Raw genomic sequence first — 19,335 nt, forward strand, 5'->3', positions numbered from 1 at the left:
AGTTTATCCTTATGATTTATGGGAATAAACCATAAATGTGCTTGTACTGGTATACTAGTAAGTGTATTCATGCTGGAGAGGGGAGCTCTGCTGTGGAGCTGTGCTGGCAAACTCGAAGCAGAACAATTTTTGCATACGCCCAAGTCCCAAGTGTTCACTGGGATCTGAAGTATTTCAGCTTGTCTTGCAAGGCACAGATGCAAGAGTGTTGGGCACAAGCATTCCTGCAATAACAATAGTCACATGGAAGTACCACAATAGAGCCTTATTTTTAGAGCATTTTTCATACCAACTCTATCCCCCAATGTTCAGCAGAGTTAATGACCTGGGAGTTTCTCCCATCTTAACACTGGGGTTTAAGGAAAAGGGTTTTTTTGATGGGGATTTGAGGTGGTCCAGAAAAAAAAGTGCTTTCCAGTTGGTGGGAGCTGTGAGGGTCCCGCTGTTGGGCGCAGAAGATGTCGGGCCAATGTTGGAGTCAGCTGGACATGGAAGGGTAAGAGACCCGGCAATGTCCTCGGAGGGGATGAAGGGCCAGTTGCTCATGACTTTCTCAAACCAGAAGAGGCATGACTCAGATTTACAAATCTGGGCTTGAGACTGGTTCCAGACCTCAGCTACTTGTCAGTAATTCAACTGGAACAGGTCTCTAAAAGCTTCACAAACACAAAAACCCTGCTCGTACCTGGATCCTGACGCGTACTGGGGCAATCGAGTGTACTTACTGCTAGGGTGTGGGATATCTGTGGTAATGTGTGCTTGTGAAAGTGTGACTGTGGGTAACAATACTAAAGACAATTAAGAGTGTGACTGTGGCCCTTTCTGTGGCATCAGGCTAATGCTGCCAACCAAAACCATGACTTGTCCTGTGGCTACAGGCATACCTTGGAAACGCTTTTCCTCTGTAAAGCTAAAATAGTGCATCTTGAAAGGATATAGAGCATCTTGGATGAAAGGATCCATAAATGCCAAATGTGCTTTTGAAAACATGTATCCTGCTTCTCACGTCTTTTCCTAAACTGTTTCCAAATTGAAGTTTTTAAAATGGGTTCCATGAGGTGCCAACACGTGTCCTGGGGGAAATCCTTTTCAGGAAGGCTGGTCTTTCATTGCTGTTGTTGATGCATGTAATATGTCTAATTCCTTTTGAGGGAGTTAAAATATTACCCCTAGGTGTCTGTCTAGACTAGGATAACAGGCTTAGTTTTTTCTTAATGGGTTAGTTAACATGCTTTGGGACCACTTCAGTTTATGGACTGATATACCAGGGGGAAAGTAGCATATGGGCTGACTTTAGTATCTGCAGGAAGAATTAAACTTTTAAATAAGAGGAAATTTTGATTATCGAGGTAAGAAAAACCAGCTTATCCCCAGACCAGTGTCCCAGTCAAGTTCTTCATCCTAAATAGAGGATCTGATGGGCAGCTCAGTTCATTTGGACGGGAAGGGGAGGTTTCAGCTTTCATTGGATACCTGCAGCCTTTTCCCCTCCAGCTCTTGCTGGAGTACCAAGAGCCTGTTTAGATGGGTAAAATACATATTTTAATTTGACAGCATCATCCTGTCTATATACAAACCTAGGCATCACTTTTAACCGCTCTAGAACTTCACACCTAGATTGTGGTTCATTGCCAAGTTTAAAATTATACCTTTTGTTAGTGTTTAATGTACCTGCCAGCTAATGCCCTTATGCAGGGAGGCGGTAGGGGATTGGGATGAGTAAGGTGTGTGCATGTGTGGATTTTGGTGGGGAAAAGGAATGATAGAGAAACTCAGCAGTAATGGTGGGAAAAGGCAGAACTGTCCTATTAGACTGGGGAGAATTATGTGCAAGAGAGGGAGGGCCTGGCCTGGGGGAAATGACCTGTCTACTAAAAAGACTCTCAAGTAGAAGGTCATAGACTGGACCCCTTTCCTGCTTCCCATCCCAGCAATTCATTTGCACTCTCTCGTTTCCTGGCAGACTTCTGTGAAAAGTCATAAGGAAGAATAATAGCAAAGCAACTTCCAAAGCGCCCATTTGAAAAGTATGTGGAGCTTTACATCCCTAAAATGGTGCTAGTAGGGGTTTGTGAATCTCCTCCAAATTACAATATGCTTTGTTGTCACAAAATTGGCAAAGGCTTGTCCAGCTCTGACTGTGGCCTTACACAGCTCTTTGGGAAGACCCTTTTCTTCTGTTTCCATCACTTAGGAGGAGGCACATAAAACATCACAGCACGTAATCTGCCTGTGCTGGCACTGGTGCTGCAGGCAAAACTCAACACTTGCATCTGTCTGCCTTCCCTTTGCAGGGACTTGCCTAGATTAGGGATCCTCACGGCTACCTTGGATTACAGTCGATCCTGTCTACACCAGGCATTGCAAACAGGTTAGTTAAAACATAGTTCTACATATATTTGATCTAAGGTAATAGGTATATATTTGGAAATGTGGAGAAGGCCGCCTTCTGTTAGGTTTAAACTTTGAGAAGACAAAACAGTTCAAAAGTGGTAAGTAGTCTCTTCTTCGTGTAGCTGTATCAAAGCCTGTAGGTCTCCTAATGCCTGTTACCAGGGCGAATTGCCACCTTCTTCATCGCTCAGAGTAAGCTCTTGTGCCCAGGTTCAGCCTGTGATAGATTTTTCATTTATGAGTCTCCATGGTTCTAAGGGGATTTTGTATGGGTTGAGTTCTGCAGGTGCTAATTTGATATTTTGATTTGTTTGAGGGTTTTCTTTTTTAATTCTCTTGACTCTTCACAAGGGAATTCTTCCAGCAAGTTTCAGGTGGGTCTGCTGACTGAATTATTTATTAAGCAATCTGCAGCACGCTTGGTGTATTGCAAACAAAATTGATGTGGCGTCCGCGCCACCATGTTCACACTCTTGACTCAGATTTTCCAAAGCCTCAAAGTAGATTGTCTCCAATTCTTTCTTCATCAGACCAATAATCATCTCCAAAACAATGTCTTGTAATTCTTTTGAACTTAACAGAAGCCCTCTGCTATCAGTAAGGCCTCAGGCTGCCCGAAACGCTCTCTTGTTAATGGACATTGAAAACATGCTGCCTCATAGCACACACAGCAAAATACTTAACTTTATTACACATCAGCTGTGACTTGATTACTTTTTCCTTTAAAAAATGCATGCGATCCCTCCCAACTAGGACCTGAATTCACAAAAGGCTTTGCGCATGAGTTCTTCGTGGAATCAAAACTTTAAACATCTTAAATATCTTTAAATACCCTGCAAATGCCATGCGTGGAGCAGTTGAGTAAGTGGAGCCTATGCGGGTATGCATTTAATCTCTAGAAGGTTCGTTTTCTCTAGCTGCAAAGCAATCATAAGTGGGTCACCCAGGACCACAGCACAGGGCAGTGATGGAGCTGGGAACAGGACTCGGGTGAACGTTGCTCTGGGGCTCTGCCTTACTTTGTTTGGAGAAGAGCCCCTCGTCTCTCGGATGCTATCGCAACACGTGCCTCCTGTGTCAGCTTCATGTCAGCCCAGCATCCTGGCATGCACAGAACCACTCCACATAATAGTTCTCATTTATCTTCTTGCCAGAAGTAGGAAGAGGCGATATCCCCAACAAATCAAGAACAAGATTAACTTCAGGAAAAAGTCGTCATTGCTCTGTCGGTGCTGACACCCTTGGATAAGCAGTGCTGGAGAAATGGTGAAGTGTGGCTGTTGTCCTGGCTACACTTGTCTGGCTTTGCAAACATCCTCTTGTGATGCTGCAGTTGCTTTGGTGAGACATTAAAGTTGAGGTTGAAGGTGGGAATGAGATCCACAACAGAGCAGATGCACTCTTGGATGCAAAGCTCATGTTTATTCTGTTTTTCTGCATGCTGTGCGTGCTCCAGAGGAGTTGCTCCTGTTGAGAGTGCTGCTCTATGCAAGCTAGTCTTCAGAAAATTTGTACTCTTAAATACCCTGTGCAAACTCCAAGGGGTGCCTGATTATTAGCACAACACACACTTGAGACTGCTGCGAAGTGTGGCTTTGGGTTTACTTCTTTTTACAGACAGCCTGTAGGTTATTTGCATCAGCTAATAAGGCAAGAGAGAGAGAAAAACACATACAGACTTGAGGAGCACAGTCTATTTTGGTTGAAAATGTCTCTTCAGTTTTCCGTGAGACAGCAGCTGCTTGTCAGGTCTGTGCTGACAGAACTTTGAAGCACGCTTCAGTAATCTGTCTGCATTTCTCTGCTTCCCCTTGCTGTTTCCAACATGCTAAAAATCATCAAAACAGTGAAATACTGTCCCGCGGCTGCAGGAAGAGGAATGAGAATGTGTTCCCAGTATCCAATCATCTGCTTATTCTGCCTGTTCTTAAGAATAGAATTTATTGAAGCAATTTATCCTGACTAAATGAGATATAAATCTGAGCACATGTATGTACATACCAGTCATATTCTGTAGTGAATGAGCAGCTAAATCTTTCTTTAAAGAATGAGTGAATCCTCCTGACACTTTGCAAGATCAAGTAAACTGAGGTTTTTGCAGTGTGTTGGTTCCGATTTTTTTTAATAGAGCTGCTTGTTATGCTATCAGAAGTAGCTGGCAGGCAGCCTGAAATGCCATTGGATTTTTGTTTTGTTTTTCCTGCTCTCCATTTCAGTTAGTGTTATCAAAGCCCCAGGAGTGACAGCTGATCCATTTCTTTAATTTCTCAAATAGCTTTTATATGCATCGGAAGCATAAATATGAGCTAGAGAGACCCCAAAGTTCTTCATATTGGCGAAGGCAGCAGGCTGCTTAAGTGACAGCAGTAAGGACAGATCTTTGACCTGTGTTAATTAAAAAAGCATAGGGTTGGCTGCCCTGTGAAATACAGCAGTCTCCCTCCATAATAATTATGCTGCATGTTTAACAGTAAGACTTGTTTGTTGATGGAATAAACACATCCCCAACCTCATCCCACGCAACTGAGCTTAAACGTAGGAGGGTGATTTAAACAGTCTTCAAATACTTCCAGCACCAGCCTGACTTTGACAGCAAGGGGCATTACAACTGTCCTTTAAAGTTTTGTGACTTTGCTGCTGTCTCAATACCATAGCTTTTAACTTGGAGCTGCTTAATCACTTGACAATTGCCAAATGCGGTGCTCGACTGGCAGAGGACTTCTGATTTTTGTGGTTAGTTTGAGAACAAACTGTAAAATCTGATGCCCCGGGCTCCCTTTGTAGACCAGTTCACCAGCATACCTGGCTGTGAGGACTCGGAGAGGAGCTTTCAGGCTCTCATATGGCCACGCGCTTAGCTTGCTAGCTGTAAGCATGGTCATTCCTGGTGCTAATTACACTGTCAAAGCACTGTTCAAACACGAACCTGTGAGCCCCCACAAATGCAAAGTTGTGCCCCTCGCTTTGTAGGCAGGTAACCAACTTGTCAAAGCCTGCACAAATCATTGACTAAATAGGGATTAAGAAATCTGGAACTAACGACTCTCGCTTCTACCTTCAGCTTGATAGACAACACTGACTGCAGCTCCTGGGAGCCTTGGCCGGGCTAAGAGCTGTGGGATAGATCCTTGTCTCTTATCAACAAGGAGGAGAGGTGCAAAGTGAGACTGGTCACAGTCTGACTGTTGGGAGGGGGAAAAACAAGGTCCAGGTTGCCCAAGACAGCAATTCTTGACTTTTGTTTGGTCTGTATCCTGATAACCATAGTCTTACCTGCCACTGCAGAGGTGATGGTAAAATAGTAGTCATCGAGTTGATGTTTACTTTGTGTCTGATCTGATTTCTCTTGTTATTTTCTTACAGAAAGAATAGTAATTAGTAGGCTGCCCTCTGGTAGGAGTGGGTGATGGACTAAGCACTGTCTCTTGACTCATTCAGAGCTGTAGCTTTTTGTGCAGCTAAGTGGAAGGTTTAGGTGCAATATTTTTGGACCTTGACTGCAGGTGATAAAAAGTGTTTAATGAGTTTTGTGCTTCTCTTCTTTGCAGTATCAGGGAGTTGATCTGAGCAGTGGTTTGCTATTACAAGAAGGTTTGACCTCTTCATCCCTCCTTGCTAGAGGCTGCTTTTGCATGTTAAAACTTCCTGAGGAAGCCTGGGCTTCTTTGTGCCTCCAGAGCAGGTCATGACAGCGGCTCATATGTCCACTGTTAGGATACAGCAGATGCATGTAAGTCAGCTACTTCAGGGCCTGAAGGAGATTCCTCTTGGAGGAGGATCAGTTGGAGGTGAGATCCCATTTCTTTAGCAGGCAAGAACAATGGGTCAGTATTTTGGTTTCTCAAGTTCCCAGTTTGAAGCTTTGTTAGAAGTTCAGGAGGATGGTACGAAGAGTCCTATCTTTTTAATGTGTCTTCATTCAGACTCATCTTGGTGTTGTCTGTACCCGTGTCACCTCAAGGCTAGTCTTCGCCAGGGTTTAATCTTCCTGGTGAAGACACAGAGCTGCTGTTGTCTCCTGCCACACCACCCTGCAGTTCTGCAAGCCCCATGTCACTTCTGTGGGCTTTTCTGGGGGACTGCTGTGGTGGGTGGATGTTCCTGGCCATCTTTATTGCCTTTATTATTACGCTTGTCCTATGCGAGGGAGCGTTTTGGCTGCTTGCCTGTTCCATTTGTGAGAGGGCTATTTATCCTTTGCGAGTTCTTGTTTGCATAGGCCCTGGAGTTTTGCTTAATAAATCCAAACATAGTCTAGTGTTGTGGACTTCTCTCCCCTTTTTGTGGGAGAAGAACTGGCAGCTACTTTCTCATAGCTTTTGGTTGTTGCTATTGTGTGGTGTGGCTGAGCCACGCTCAGGGAGGGGAATTCCACCTCTTGTAGCCACCCATTTTAGCTGCACACTGCCCTAGCACATGTTAATAGAAAAATAATCTTTTTTTCATATTAAGCAATAATTGATTTCTGTGTCTTTTGCTTTTATTGAAAAGGGGACTGTTTTCTGTAGCACATGCATTCACCCTCTGCTGCTATGTTGCATTCTTGGAGCACTTTCTCATATAGCTCCTAAAAATAACAACTCTCCCCACCCTCTCACTGCTGCTCAGTGTGTGTGTGTGTGCGTGTGTGTATTAATGGTTAGAAATGCAAAAAGCTAACTAAAAGAGCCTGTGTCTTCGTGAATGCATTTTGGCTGCATTCTGGTTTCATTTCTGCTCTTGGCTTTAGCAGGCTGACATGAGTCTCTGAAGCCAAGTGCTGAACTTGGAGTAAGAGATGCTGGAAGCAACATGAACAGCCAGAACATGTTTGCACAGTAAACCCCCTGAAGAGATAGCATTTGCTTTATTATAGCTTTTTAAAATCCTGCTATAAAAATATCAGTGGGTGGAGGGAACCATTATTTCTTGAATTTGAGGTGGTGGGGGTTACTTTATTTACTCTTATTTTTTATTAATAAGAATAGCTTCACTTGTAGCATAATAGGACTGAGTGTTTTGTTATCCTTGGCTATAATCTGTGATAAACTACCCCTGCCATCAGCCTTGTAGTTTACCCACTAGGGAGCCAGATTATTGCCTTGTAAAACGGAGCACCACTCCTATAATCCCTTAATTAATTAAATGACAAATTTTAGTTCTCTCCCATTGAAAATATAACTTGTACATAGAGAGGACTTGGATTTATTTGATCGCTTCTTGCTTGCACTTTTTTTTTTTTTTTCCTGTAGATTGTCACTGTCTTTGCTTATGTGTCTGTGCTTTCTACTGTAAATACTAAGGGAGGGTGAAGCAGGCTGTGCCCTTCCTCGACACCCTCCGTCTGGGTGGTGTTTCATAGGTCTTTGCTGCACCGGCCAGTTCTTAGCAAGAGATGAGTGTTGTCCCGATCTTGCAGGTGGTGACACTGAGATGCAGAAAGTCCCTTGACCCTCTGGAGAATTGGTGGTGGGCCTTGGTGGGAGCGCAGGTGTGGAAAACTCCTGTTCCTTTCCTACCCATTGGCCCACGCTGTCTCACTTTGTCACAGTTACCAGTGAGCTCTTCTAGCTGCGATGCAGCACTTTCTCTTCATACGTGAAAAATTGACTGGGCCCTCCAAAGTCTTATTTAAACTTGGGTTGGATTAATTTCTCTTCCCTGATTGTGTCTGGAGCACAAAGAGATCCTCCTTCCCTGTGAGCGTGGCATTGATTAATTACAGCCCTGCAAAGGGCAGCTTCTGCTCTTGATATTTTTAATTTTTTTAGCTTATTTAACAATTTCCTCTTCTCTCCTCTCTCCTCAGCTTAGCTCAGCTGCATGAAATATGGGAGACGACAGGCCGTTTGTGTGCAATGCCCCTGGCTGTGGACAGGTACGTTTACAGTATACTTTATTGTGAATGTGTCGTTGTGAATCAAAGTGGCTGTTTTATCACTGAGGCAAAGAGTTTAAAGCCGGTGTTTTACGTGATCACTGGAGGTAATCAGATCAGAGGATTTGCAGTGTGTAAATCCAGGTTATGAGCAAGTGCAGGCACTCCAAAGTAATGAAATCTGCCTTGCTTTGTGGCATATTGTTATTCTGCTGGTGTTTTCCATGAGACCCACGCAGCCCAGAGAAAACATGCTGATCTCTTGTTAATGTTTTCTGATAACATTGCTCATCTTCTTTCAAGGCTATTTAACCAAAGGACAGATACTGTTCTCTGTTGGGATGAGTTAGCTGCTGTAGCATATTCTGTAAAGCAGCTGAGAATGTGACAGTTGATGGTTTGTGTTATGTGAACCCCAAACTGCTGTAGTCTATTTTGGGCTTGCAAAAAAAAAAAAAAAACCCCAACCAAAAAAACCCCCAACATTGTGAATTTTTCCTCCACGGACAGCATGCTAGAGTTGGCTATGGCCTTGCAAAACTTTTGCTCGCTTTCCTAGGGCAAACGATTATTGCTTTGAATGAGTCACATCCCCTTTTCAGTCATACAACCTTTCTCGTAGGCTCACCTGCCTGGGAAGGCACCTTTCCGTTGCATTTTGCTTGGTTCTGCAATAAAGATAGTGCTTTCCCAAAGCCAAGCTTAGGGTTTCTCTGGCACTCGGTGGCGCAGTGTCTTGGCAACTCATACACTGTATTAATGGGAGGAACAGGGGAATTGTGCAATTACTGCTGGGGCTATTTGAATGGGAGCTATTAGAAACTGGGGCTTCTGTGGAAGTACAGCCCTGTGCAGAGTCCAGGGAGAACTGGGTTTGTCTGTTCTGAAGTGTTTGAACCTCAAAATGCTAAGATGCCTTTTCTAGGGGAAGGAGTGGGGTAGAATTGTGGCTTTTAATTAGATATTTAGTGAAGTGCACACACTTTGTTTTCCTGGCTGCAACCGTTGGATGTCAGATTGCCAAACTATTATGGCTGTGACGCGTTTGGGAGCTCTAACCGATCCCAGGATACTCCCCCTCTCCCATCTCCCCCCCCTAATTCTTCAGTGTATTTAATATCTTAATGCCACTTGTGGGTCTCTCAATAGCAATTAAAGATAATTTTGCATCCCCAGGGCATGTCCTCTGAGACTGCATGTGAATTCTGTGACGCATTTATTTTTATAGCACAGAAATGGGTCAAAAATCTCATCTGGTAACTCTTGGGGACTGGGGCTCTTTAAAAACACACAGTTAGGACTTCTCAGCTTTTTGGTCATTCTAGCACTAGTCTCATCTGAAGCATTTTCTATCCACTTGCAGGTGATCTTCCTCTTTTTTTTTTTTTTTTTGTAGGCTGCTTTTTATCTTGAACTTCTTTGCCTGTGAAATTGTGCAAGTCATTTATAAAATGTATTAGCTGTATTTGAGCACTTAATGATGTGAGGACTTCAATCATACAACCTTAAAATCGGATTCAAACAAGCAATTAAGGCAAACAACAATGTATTTAAATTTAATCTCCCACAATCTCCCACAAATGACATATAAAGGTGGTTGCTTCCTCCTTTCGCTGTTCCAGACTGCTGCTTATGGGTAATTCTGACAATTCTTCATGTTAATATTGAAATGTTAGAATCCGGGTAATTCATACCGGTATGATTCATTGTGATCTAACCTGACCTCGTGCACAGTTTCCTAGAACGTCCTTCAATACCTGTTCAAACCAGAGCATGTATTAAATAATGATGATCCAAGCTTGATTTAAAATATTTCCACTGATGGAAAATTCACCACAGCCCTTGGTTAAGTTGTTCTAATAGTTAATTGCTCTCGCTGGTGAGGAAAAATTATGCCTTATTTCCAGTCTAAACCTGTTCAGCTGCAGCTTCCAGGCTGTGGATCTTGTTAATTTTTGTTTGTTAGACAGAAGATCCTTCCTATCAAATTTCTGATGTCTGTAGGTGTTTGCTGACCAAGTCATCCCTTAACAGTCCTTCAGACTAAATACATGGAGCTCCGAGTCTCTCCCTGTAAGTCCTAATGTCTTACGTGCATTTTTTGTCCTGTATTCTGTACATCAGCTTCATGTTGAAGGTTTTTAAGAGCCTTTACAAATCCTGCTCACCGCTAATGCACAGTAGTACTGCTGTGGAAGCACAGTGGTTCCCGAGAGCTGTACAGACCGCTGTGGAACGATCATCAGCTAAAATGAATGTTCGATGAGTTGTGCTTTCTGGGGCAAGTGGAGTAGAATTGGATCGTTGCAATGAGCTGGACAGGATAACACAACTGGTAGCTTTTAATATCAAAAATAAATCCGAATTTGAAGTTGGGGGGCTGGTGGTGGCCAGCAGCTGTCTGCAGGGCTCGACCTCTGAAGCATGTGCTGCATTGTTTCCCCAGCAGCTTGTGCTGCCTTTTGGCACTAAACCCTGACCCTTGACAAGCCACTGTGGATCATCCCATCAGAAATGGCTTCTTCGTGTGGACTCATGTTAAAGTGAAGCCTTAATAAGGGTCAGAGGGGACTGCACCTATCTCGGTTCATTCCCTCATTCCTAAAGATCAAGACCCTTGTCTTCAAACACAGGGAACAAAAAGGGGCAGTCAGCTCTGTGTGATCTGCTTCAGAAACATCCTGACCTTCCCACAGGTGCTGAGGGCCTATGGCTCCCATCAGAGTCTGTACGATCCAGAGTTTTGAGCTTTCTCTAAGGTAATCTGATTTTTTTCACCCAGGCACACAAATGCACGCCCAAGTGGTGCTGTGTTACTGCTTACAGCATGGGAGGCTTTTTCCCAGCTCAAAACCAAGCCAAACTGTGGCTGGCACTGGAGAGGGAGACTTGCTTGCAGGATTCAGCCTTTTTTCCTGATTCTCTAAGACCTTTGGGTGCATTTTGCTTAGGAAAAAAGCCATTTGAATGGGAGGGTGTCGGTGACTGTTGAGCCTCTTGGGTTATCAGGGTCAACATTTTTGGGATAACGCCTGGCATGCTGGGTCCTTTCACCACCATGGCTCCAGCATCTCTGGTCCTTTCTCATTTCTAAACCTTTGATCCCGTGCCCAATCCATTGGTGTGTTTTTATCCTTGCAGACTCCTGCTTTTTTGGGTATTCCCCTGTTTGAGGAGTGCACTTTGGTTTTGGTGGGCTGCTCCCGCTGCACAGAAACAGGCTGCTTTGGTCCTGAGCAAGATGGGATGGGCTTCTGGATTACACTATCAGTTGGGGCAGTGGGCATGGGGACAAATCGCCTGGTCCTTTTCCGCTCGCTAAAATTAGTGATCTGCCTCTTGCAAATGCTGCGTTGAGACATGCAGTAGCATGGGAGGTCACGGGAGAAGGAGAAGGGAGAGCAGAGCCAAACTAATTTGAACAGGAGACTGGAGACAATTACTGTGAAGCTAGTGGTGATTTCCCCCATTTTGTTTAAAGGGAAAAAAAAAAGTGATTTTGCTTCCTTGTGTAATTTCTTTGAACCATTAGCTGCCTCTCTCCCTCTGTAGCTGGTACCAGCCCCGTCTTTTATGCTGTATGCCCTGTTTTCCTCCTTTTCCTTCACTGTTTCTATGTAGAAAAAGGCTGTAAAGCTAACTTTTCAGGGAAGTGAGGAGGGGGAAGAGGGAATGGTCACCGAAAATAGATAAGCAGGTCTTGCTGTACCCCCCATATCATCACAGCTAGTGGGCTTTCAGTGGGTATGTAAACATGTTTTGGTTGCTAGGTCTTTAATGGTTGTTATTTTTGGATTCTGTACACGATCACTTCCCAACAGTGAGTCTGCTGTGACACAGCTGACTTCTAAATGTGCCACATATATACTGCTTTTAAAAAAGATTCTTCTCAAGGTCATTTATCTGGTTTCTTCTCTAAGAGGACAGGTGACGCGTTTTTCCCTGACCCCTTCCCCTTGGCCCCCTCTGCACAGAGGGACAAGAGCTATTCTCCAGCAGGGACGTGGCCCTCCCATGCCGCTGTCTGAAGACAAGGAGGGAGGTAGAGGCAGGCCCCTGCCTCCGAAATGTCTGCAGAAGACATAGAGCAATGCCTCAAGTAAGGCTTTCATTGAATCTGTTAAGTGAAACTAATCTGGGGCTGGTGTGCGCTGCTAATCATTATTAAAATCTTCTAATCCCATTTAAAACATACTGAGTGATGAAAGGCAGCCTCAGTGCAACCAAGTGTTAGCTGTAAACTTTAGCGTTGCCATTAAAGTTGAAAGGTATTAACTAAGTCTGTATAATGAGACAGCTCTGACTCATTAACACAGGGTAATTAAAACTTCGGCCGTCCTGTCTAAGGCATCTAGAGCAAAGGTCTGGAAGGAAGGCGGGGGCTTCGGATGCTCTGGTGCTGCTTCATTACCATGAGGTAGTGGTGGCAGAGGGAAGTTGCTCAAAGTCTGGCTGTATATCCTCCCTTATAAAACTGTATTAGACCCTTCTCAGGGTGCCTGATGGGTGATTTGGGCAGGCAAGCTGGCAGTGTGAAATGTAGATTGGTGGATAGATGTGCCTCTCCAACAGTTGTGCTGCTTCTGCTCTTCTCCTGAAGGCTTCAGGAGCGCTGGTTGCTTAAGGCTTTATGAAGTGTCATAATGGAGGAACATCTTTATTAATAAAACTGTTTGGTCCACTCCTGTTGCCCAAACTAATGGAGGAGCCATAACATTGAATGTATTCTACTGGGACCAGGACTTTCCCTAGCCCCTGCCTCCCCACTCCACACCATTTCACTTTTTATAAGTGACACAAATCATCACTCAGGCCCTAATTCCAGCACTACAGTTATACAGGCCATTTCCTCAAACAATCGTTTGCTTTTTTAAACCCACCCTTAATTTAACAATTTATTCCCCTTAAGCCCATGCCACTGAGGTGATGCTCGTGCAGTGTCCGAGAAACGTGAAGCCCAGAACTTTCACGAGGCCAGAAAATGATTTTTCTTCTTTGTGGTTTATTGTATCCTCTTATCTTGTCATATAATAGAAATAATGTTTATGGCATTGAGGCCTCAGCATCACTTGGCATTTAACCAACCTCAAAAGCAGTTTATTGCTTTGTATACTCTGCCGCCATGACCATTATCCCTTAAATCTCTATTGCTTTGTAATATACGAGGCAACAAATGGCTTCTGCGATTGGTTAAATGTGGAACTGAAGCTAAGGTGTGTTTTGTAGCTTGTATAATCCAAATGAATATAGATTATTCTTTTTATATGAGTCCTGGTGTAGAGAGGAAAAAATGGCCCTCTTCTCTTTCCAAGAAGCAGTGAGCTCTTCTTGTCACAGTTCAAATTTTCGAGTGGCCCAGGACATGCACAGTCCCTTGGCCTCTTGGAGGTCTGCTGTGGGATTTCCAGCCATGGACTTACTGCTGTCGGCAGCCTGAGCTGTGATTTGTACCGGTGTATCTCCATCCCAGTTTCAGGTAGGGACCAGCTCCACCAGTGCGAGGAAGGAGTCTTGTCCCTGTCTCTGCAGGTCTGTCAGTGGCTGAATGTCCTCAGTGGAAACAGATGGTTCAAGACAAGCTATTGTGATTAAGAGAGGCAGAATAATATAGTGAAGCAAGTAGGCAGGCGTGTAGAGCAGTCCAGAGGTGGGAAGAAGAAAGTGCCCATGCCCATTTACTTTACAACAAAGCATCTTTCTTTTGCGATAATTTCAAAGGTTTGCTTTGTAACCGTCCTTCTCTCCTTCCAGTTATGGCGTAAAGCAAAAGGTAAGAAAATATGCCCTGTCTCGAAGCTGCCGGGAGCCTCCTTTACTTATCTGAGAAAATCCAAAGGGATGTCTCAGCCCTGCTGGAGCTTGCTGCCAGCCCTTGCCAGGACCACGCATGCGCAGGACACGAATGTGTTTGGTTTGAATATGGGCATGTACAGAAAGAAATACTTGTGTGTTGATTTAACAGCCTCCTTAGAGTCTGCCTCTTGAGACTTTGTTCCTGAAGCTTATGAAGGGAAGCCAGACAAACTGCCTAAGAAATTCAGAGAGTTAAAATTGAATCTTTGAGAAACTTCAGCCCAATTGGCTACCTGCTGTTAGAGCAAACAGGAATTTAAATGGTTATTAAGCAGAGTTATGACACCCTGTCCTCCAGTAGAAATTGTTACTGTCCTGGCACGAAAACTGAGTGGGACTGGACTTGGACACAGGCGTAGGGTGTTTTTCCTAAAGAATTCAGACTCCTAACACCCACTGATTTAATGAGGTAGGAGCCGTTATGTCTTTGGAAATCGGAGGCTTATTAATCAGGAGAATGGCTTCTGTGGAGCAGGGTGGATAATGCTAATCGCCAAAGCTGGATAGGGCTGGTGAGGGTGGCAAGCCAAGAGCAGGACTTGCAACTGCCCCTTCCAGGGTTATGTGGCACGATCGACATCAGGTCTCAGCTCCAGGGGCCCCCAGGTGACCTGGACACCACGATGTCGTGGGGCTGGATGCCGTATGTCACCAGGGGTTCCAAGCAAAGGGCTGGATCACACGGGAAGCAGATCCCATCCGCCTGCGAGCCCTTGCAGGTGGCCCCAGGCAGCACAAGACTTCCCCTGCGTGCCCAAAAGGGTCGGGGTCGAGCTGCAGCTGATGCCCCCTGCTACCAATCAAATATTAAAATGAAAAATTGTGGATGTTAATGATGGATCGAGAATAAAATCTTCCGAGCTTTCTGTTATGCTTGGGCACAGATACCCCTTGTCTGTAGTTAGCATGCAAAGTCACGTATATGTTGTGTCCCTACTGCACCCAAGTGATTTGAAGAGCTGAGCCATAAACTAGAGTTTCTTTTCTGTTTTTTAAATTGAAGGAAATGTCTGAAGCTCTGTGGCGAGGAATTCCTAGCTGTATACGCCTGCTTGCTTCACATCTGCAGCTTTTTATTTGAAGCTGCCACAGCTGAAATAAAATTCAACAGAGAAACATCTTGGTTAAAGGTCTTCTATTATTTTACAGGAATGCAGGTTTCCAGAGTTAATTATTTATTTCAAATTAAGGCCTTTACAGCTGCAGTACCTGTACATCAAGCACAAAATGGCAGATGCTACACAAATCTCCAAGCGTTTACAGTATGTAATGGGTCCATGTAAAAGTAGTGGTTGGTTATAGTAACTCTTGAGGTAGTTAGCATCAAAAGAAGTGAATTAATTTGAATTGTAACTCATGTATTGTCAGCAGAGTAAAATGATATCTCCCACCTCTTGCTGAAGGTATTTTTGGAGGTGGGGAGGGGAAAGCTAATTTTGAATAATAATAAGCTTGAGAAGGCATCTGAAACCAGTAAACGTTTATTTTTTACACTCCTATAACTTAAAAACGGCCAAACCAATTTAAACCAAATTGGATAATAAAAAATATTGCTCCTAGGCTGAGCCCCTGTATGCCAAGTTCCAGCCTAGAATGAATTTTTATGACCAAATTATAAACCCCCTAGAAATGAAGGTTTAAAATGGAAATGTTGACAGACCTTTAACTACAAAAGCACTATAATAGAACTTCTTTTTTTATAAAATGGCTGTTTTAAAATATAATTAAGACTTAAATATTATTTAATAGCAGCATTTCCTGTAAGTTAAAATCTTTATCATTCCTATGGCTGGGATTCATTGCCAGTTCTGAGAATGCCAGCTCTGCTTTGCATTTGAAGCACGTGTGCAGTGCTGAACCGACACAGACACTTGTCTGTCAAATGGAAATGGGTCTGGACAGCTTTCCAAATTCCCCTTTTCTAAATAAGAGCCTGAATGCCAAAGGACTCGCTGGACCTCTGCACAAATCCTGCGGCTCTGGGAAGAAACTGCTGTGTAAGCCTCTGCCAAAGACTCAACTTTTAATAATGTGAAATGCCGGTGGTTCATTCTTTGCAGGAAAACATGTTTGCATCCCCTCTGGCTGATTAGGTATTAATTAGGAGTTGTGCTTTTAGCGTGATGGCTGCTTTGGTGTTCTCAGCACATGCTGACAGCCTTTCAGGGCACTTTGGAAAGCCGGGGACCGCGCAGCCGGTCTGGCCGTGATGAATCTGGAAGCCCCTCGTGCTGCAGAGCGACGGCTTGGAGAGCCATCCTTGCAGGAAAAAGAAAAGGCTTTTCTTTTGCAAGGGCTTTGCGCGGTCTTCTCCCCCCTCCCGGAGAGGTGCGCTTGCTGTCGCAGCTCCAGGCTGCAGTCATCCCCAATGCCCTTTTTATTAGCGCTGGTGCCGGGCGATGGCCTCGTGCCACGGGGCAGGATGGTGCTGTGCAGCTGTCGCACCCCACCCGGCGTGTGGGGCTTGGTTTTCATTCCTGCCCCCTTTCTTGGACTTGCTAATTCTTCTATTTTGCTGCCTTTCTTTCCCCCCCCCCCTTCCCCATGTGAAATGCTGCCGTTTAAAAATAACCCCTGGATGGTTGCTGCAGTGCCACAGATGCAGGGATTGTTGCAACACCTGGTTCCTGTACTGGCATATGGCCGGCTTGAAAGTGGAACTAGCAGTGGGAGAGTAACAGTTACTGCATGGTGTCCTCGCTGTTTTCCTGCTGGTTTTCTTGCTCTCTGCTGTCCTTTTGCAGGTGAATAAGCTTCCCGGCTTTAATCCTGCTTGCCAAATACCTTCTCAGGACAGCCTTTGTTATCAGGGATGCTGATAGCAGGATGCAGAGACCCGTGAGATCTTCACCTGTGTGTGTGTTTTGTATAGGGTTTTTGTTAAAAAGTCTTCATCGGAAGAAGCCAACTGGTAGAAGGCAACTTAATCTGGAAACTGGATATGTTTCTAGGTGAAACTGCATGATGTTACAAGCACACTTGTGTGTGCACACACTGTTGCTCGTCCTCCCTTTCCTTCCTCGTGGGAGCCACAGGAGTTGCTCTGCCTTCTGCAGCCACGTGTGAAGGGCTGGGTATGTAGAGCAGCTTTTCCCTCCTATGCAGGGACAGCCACAAGCTGGGACATCCACCCCTAAGGCCATTCTGGGAGGAGGCTGTCTTAAAGGGCAGGCATTGCAGCAAAATTTATCTGGTAACTGTTATTGCATGTATTTTCAGCTCTCACAGTGTCCTCCTCCTGTGTGTACTGTGCATGCAGTGCTAGAATATGACTGGCAAAAGGTCTCTGGGAGCTGCAGTGGACATGCTTGATAAGGCTCAGCTGCATATTTCACTAGAAACCTCCCAGATCTGGTTGATGAAATATATCTGTGGGGTTTTTTTGTGTGAAGTAATTGCTTACTAGCACAAATCAGTTTACTGTGTATGTAGAGGAGATAAGTACCTTCAACTCATGTTAGTTCCTTTCTAGTTTGGATTTTCTCAGAAACATGTGGGCTGTGACTTTGACTTCTTGCTCTGGAGATGCAGTGAGGTTGGCAGTAGCTTCTACATTTCTGTTCCGGTGAATGCTTGTTCTAGAACAAGCCTTCATTAGGATTTCTTAACCATATTGGCTGCTGCAGCAATTAAAATGAAGAAATAGCACCTCTGGATTTGAAGAAATAGCTGCATGGTTTTACCCTCTATCGTCTTGGAGATGCTGTGCCGAGGCTGCAGAATACCTAATAACGCCTTAAAATATGCAGAAGCCAGCTTTAATGCAGGTCCTGTCAAAGAAAACGCTATCGGAGGATGAGCCGTGCTGCAAAGCATTGGCTCGCCGTCCGCTGCCGCCGTATCAGGCATACTCTCCAATCGCTTCATTAGCATACTTGTTCATTTTGGCGTAAAAATGGAGTATATGAGGCGGCACACAACTAGTAAACCTATTTCATGTGGCAATAGAATAGCCAGTAATGGATCTAATTGCCCTTTTGGAGCACCTCTTCTCCCAAAGGATTCTTCAACTGGTCACAAATCACATCAGAAATGTACCTACCGCTGCGCTGCGGCGCTGGGGAAGGTGCGTTTCTGGTCTCCCGTGCAAAGGGAGCCCCTCCTGCCAGTGAGATGGGGGGCTGAGAGCTTGGAGGCAGCAGCACGGTTTTCTTCAGAGGCGCTTAAAACTTTGTTTAACCTTCCTCATTTCAGAGGAAGGGCGCCGAGTAGCGCTGCGGGGCATCAAGCCTTATTTCCAGGGAAAGCTGGACTGTTAAGCCATCTGCTTTTCGATGGGTGACTTGCAGACTCAGCAACTATAAATATATATGTACAGAGAGAGAGCGTGCATGCCAGGATATGTTCCTATATAAGCAGTCATATATGTATATCTACATAAATATTTATATGAATATGAACATATCCTGGCTACCAGTCCCCCTTTATTGGGGCTGTTTGATGCCACGTACTTGGGGGCAGCAGGAAGGAAAGTCAGCAGCAGTCGTTACTCTGGACATCGACGTAGGAGAGTATCCCCTGCTCGAAAAGTGGCCTCTGCACGGCGCCAGGGGATGCAGGTTTTGCAGAATATCCAGTGATGTGTGTGCTTTACTCGGGGGCTTGCTATTTCAAAGAGGGTAGGGCTATTCTCGCCTCCTTTCTCGCAGAGCATGCAAGAGCCCCCCCATGCACATCTCACACCTGCAGCACCAGTCACTTGCGCTGCTCGCAGGACAGCGAAGCCCATCGAAGCCCATCGCATCGGGTCTGGAGTTTCTCAGACACTGCCAGGTTTCTTATGATTTAAATTTCTGTTTTGTTTTGTGTTTTGTTTTGTTTTTTTTTACTGACCCATACCCTCGTTATTCCCAGATTATGGGATGGTTTCCACATTCTGCAGCGGTGGGGGAACGAGGATGGAGCGTTTCCCCTTTCTTGGCAACATGATCTGGGCTGCAAAAATACCCACAAAGGAACATGGCCATGTACTTGCAGGGAATGGTTACTTCTCTTTTTGATTTAAAGGAGTTTCATGACCATGGAGTTTCTGCTTTGAACAAACTAATCTCAGCCCAGTCCTTACCTAAAGCTCTTGCTCTATATCAAAAATGCAAACTGCATGTGCTGCTAGCACGAAGCCATAAATTGAGCCAGGCTCTTTTATTAACTTGAAATTAGACTGATCTAAAAGCTTGCTTGTGGTCTTGAGCTTAATAAGAGCAGAAAGCTGCCGGTAGCTGCATACTCTC

At 44.6% G+C, this 19,335-nt stretch overlaps 1 protein-coding gene across 4 annotated transcripts in view; it reads left to right on the forward strand.

The window, feature by feature from the left end:
- Positions 1-19,335, forward strand: part of LOC128152032 (cyclic AMP-dependent transcription factor ATF-7) — a 69,877-nt gene that overhangs the window by 12,903 nt on the left and 37,639 nt on the right. For 2 of the 4 annotated variants that reach the window (XM_052809988.1, XM_052809992.1), the window contains one exon: positions 8,183-8,251. In XM_052809988.1, the coding sequence (XP_052665948.1) occupies positions 8,204-8,251 (48 nt within the window). In that variant the 5' untranslated portion in view covers positions 8,183-8,203. Of the gene's footprint in view, positions 1-2,294; positions 2,372-8,182; positions 8,252-19,335 lie in introns of those variants that run through there. The other 2 variants (XM_052809987.1, XM_052809990.1) reach the window with 2 other exon arrangements.

The sequence above is a fragment of the Harpia harpyja genome, chromosome 15 (genome assembly GCF_026419915.1).
Source record: "Harpia harpyja isolate bHarHar1 chromosome 15, bHarHar1 primary haplotype, whole genome shotgun sequence".
Taxonomy (NCBI): Eukaryota; Metazoa; Chordata; class Aves; order Accipitriformes; family Accipitridae; genus Harpia; species Harpia harpyja.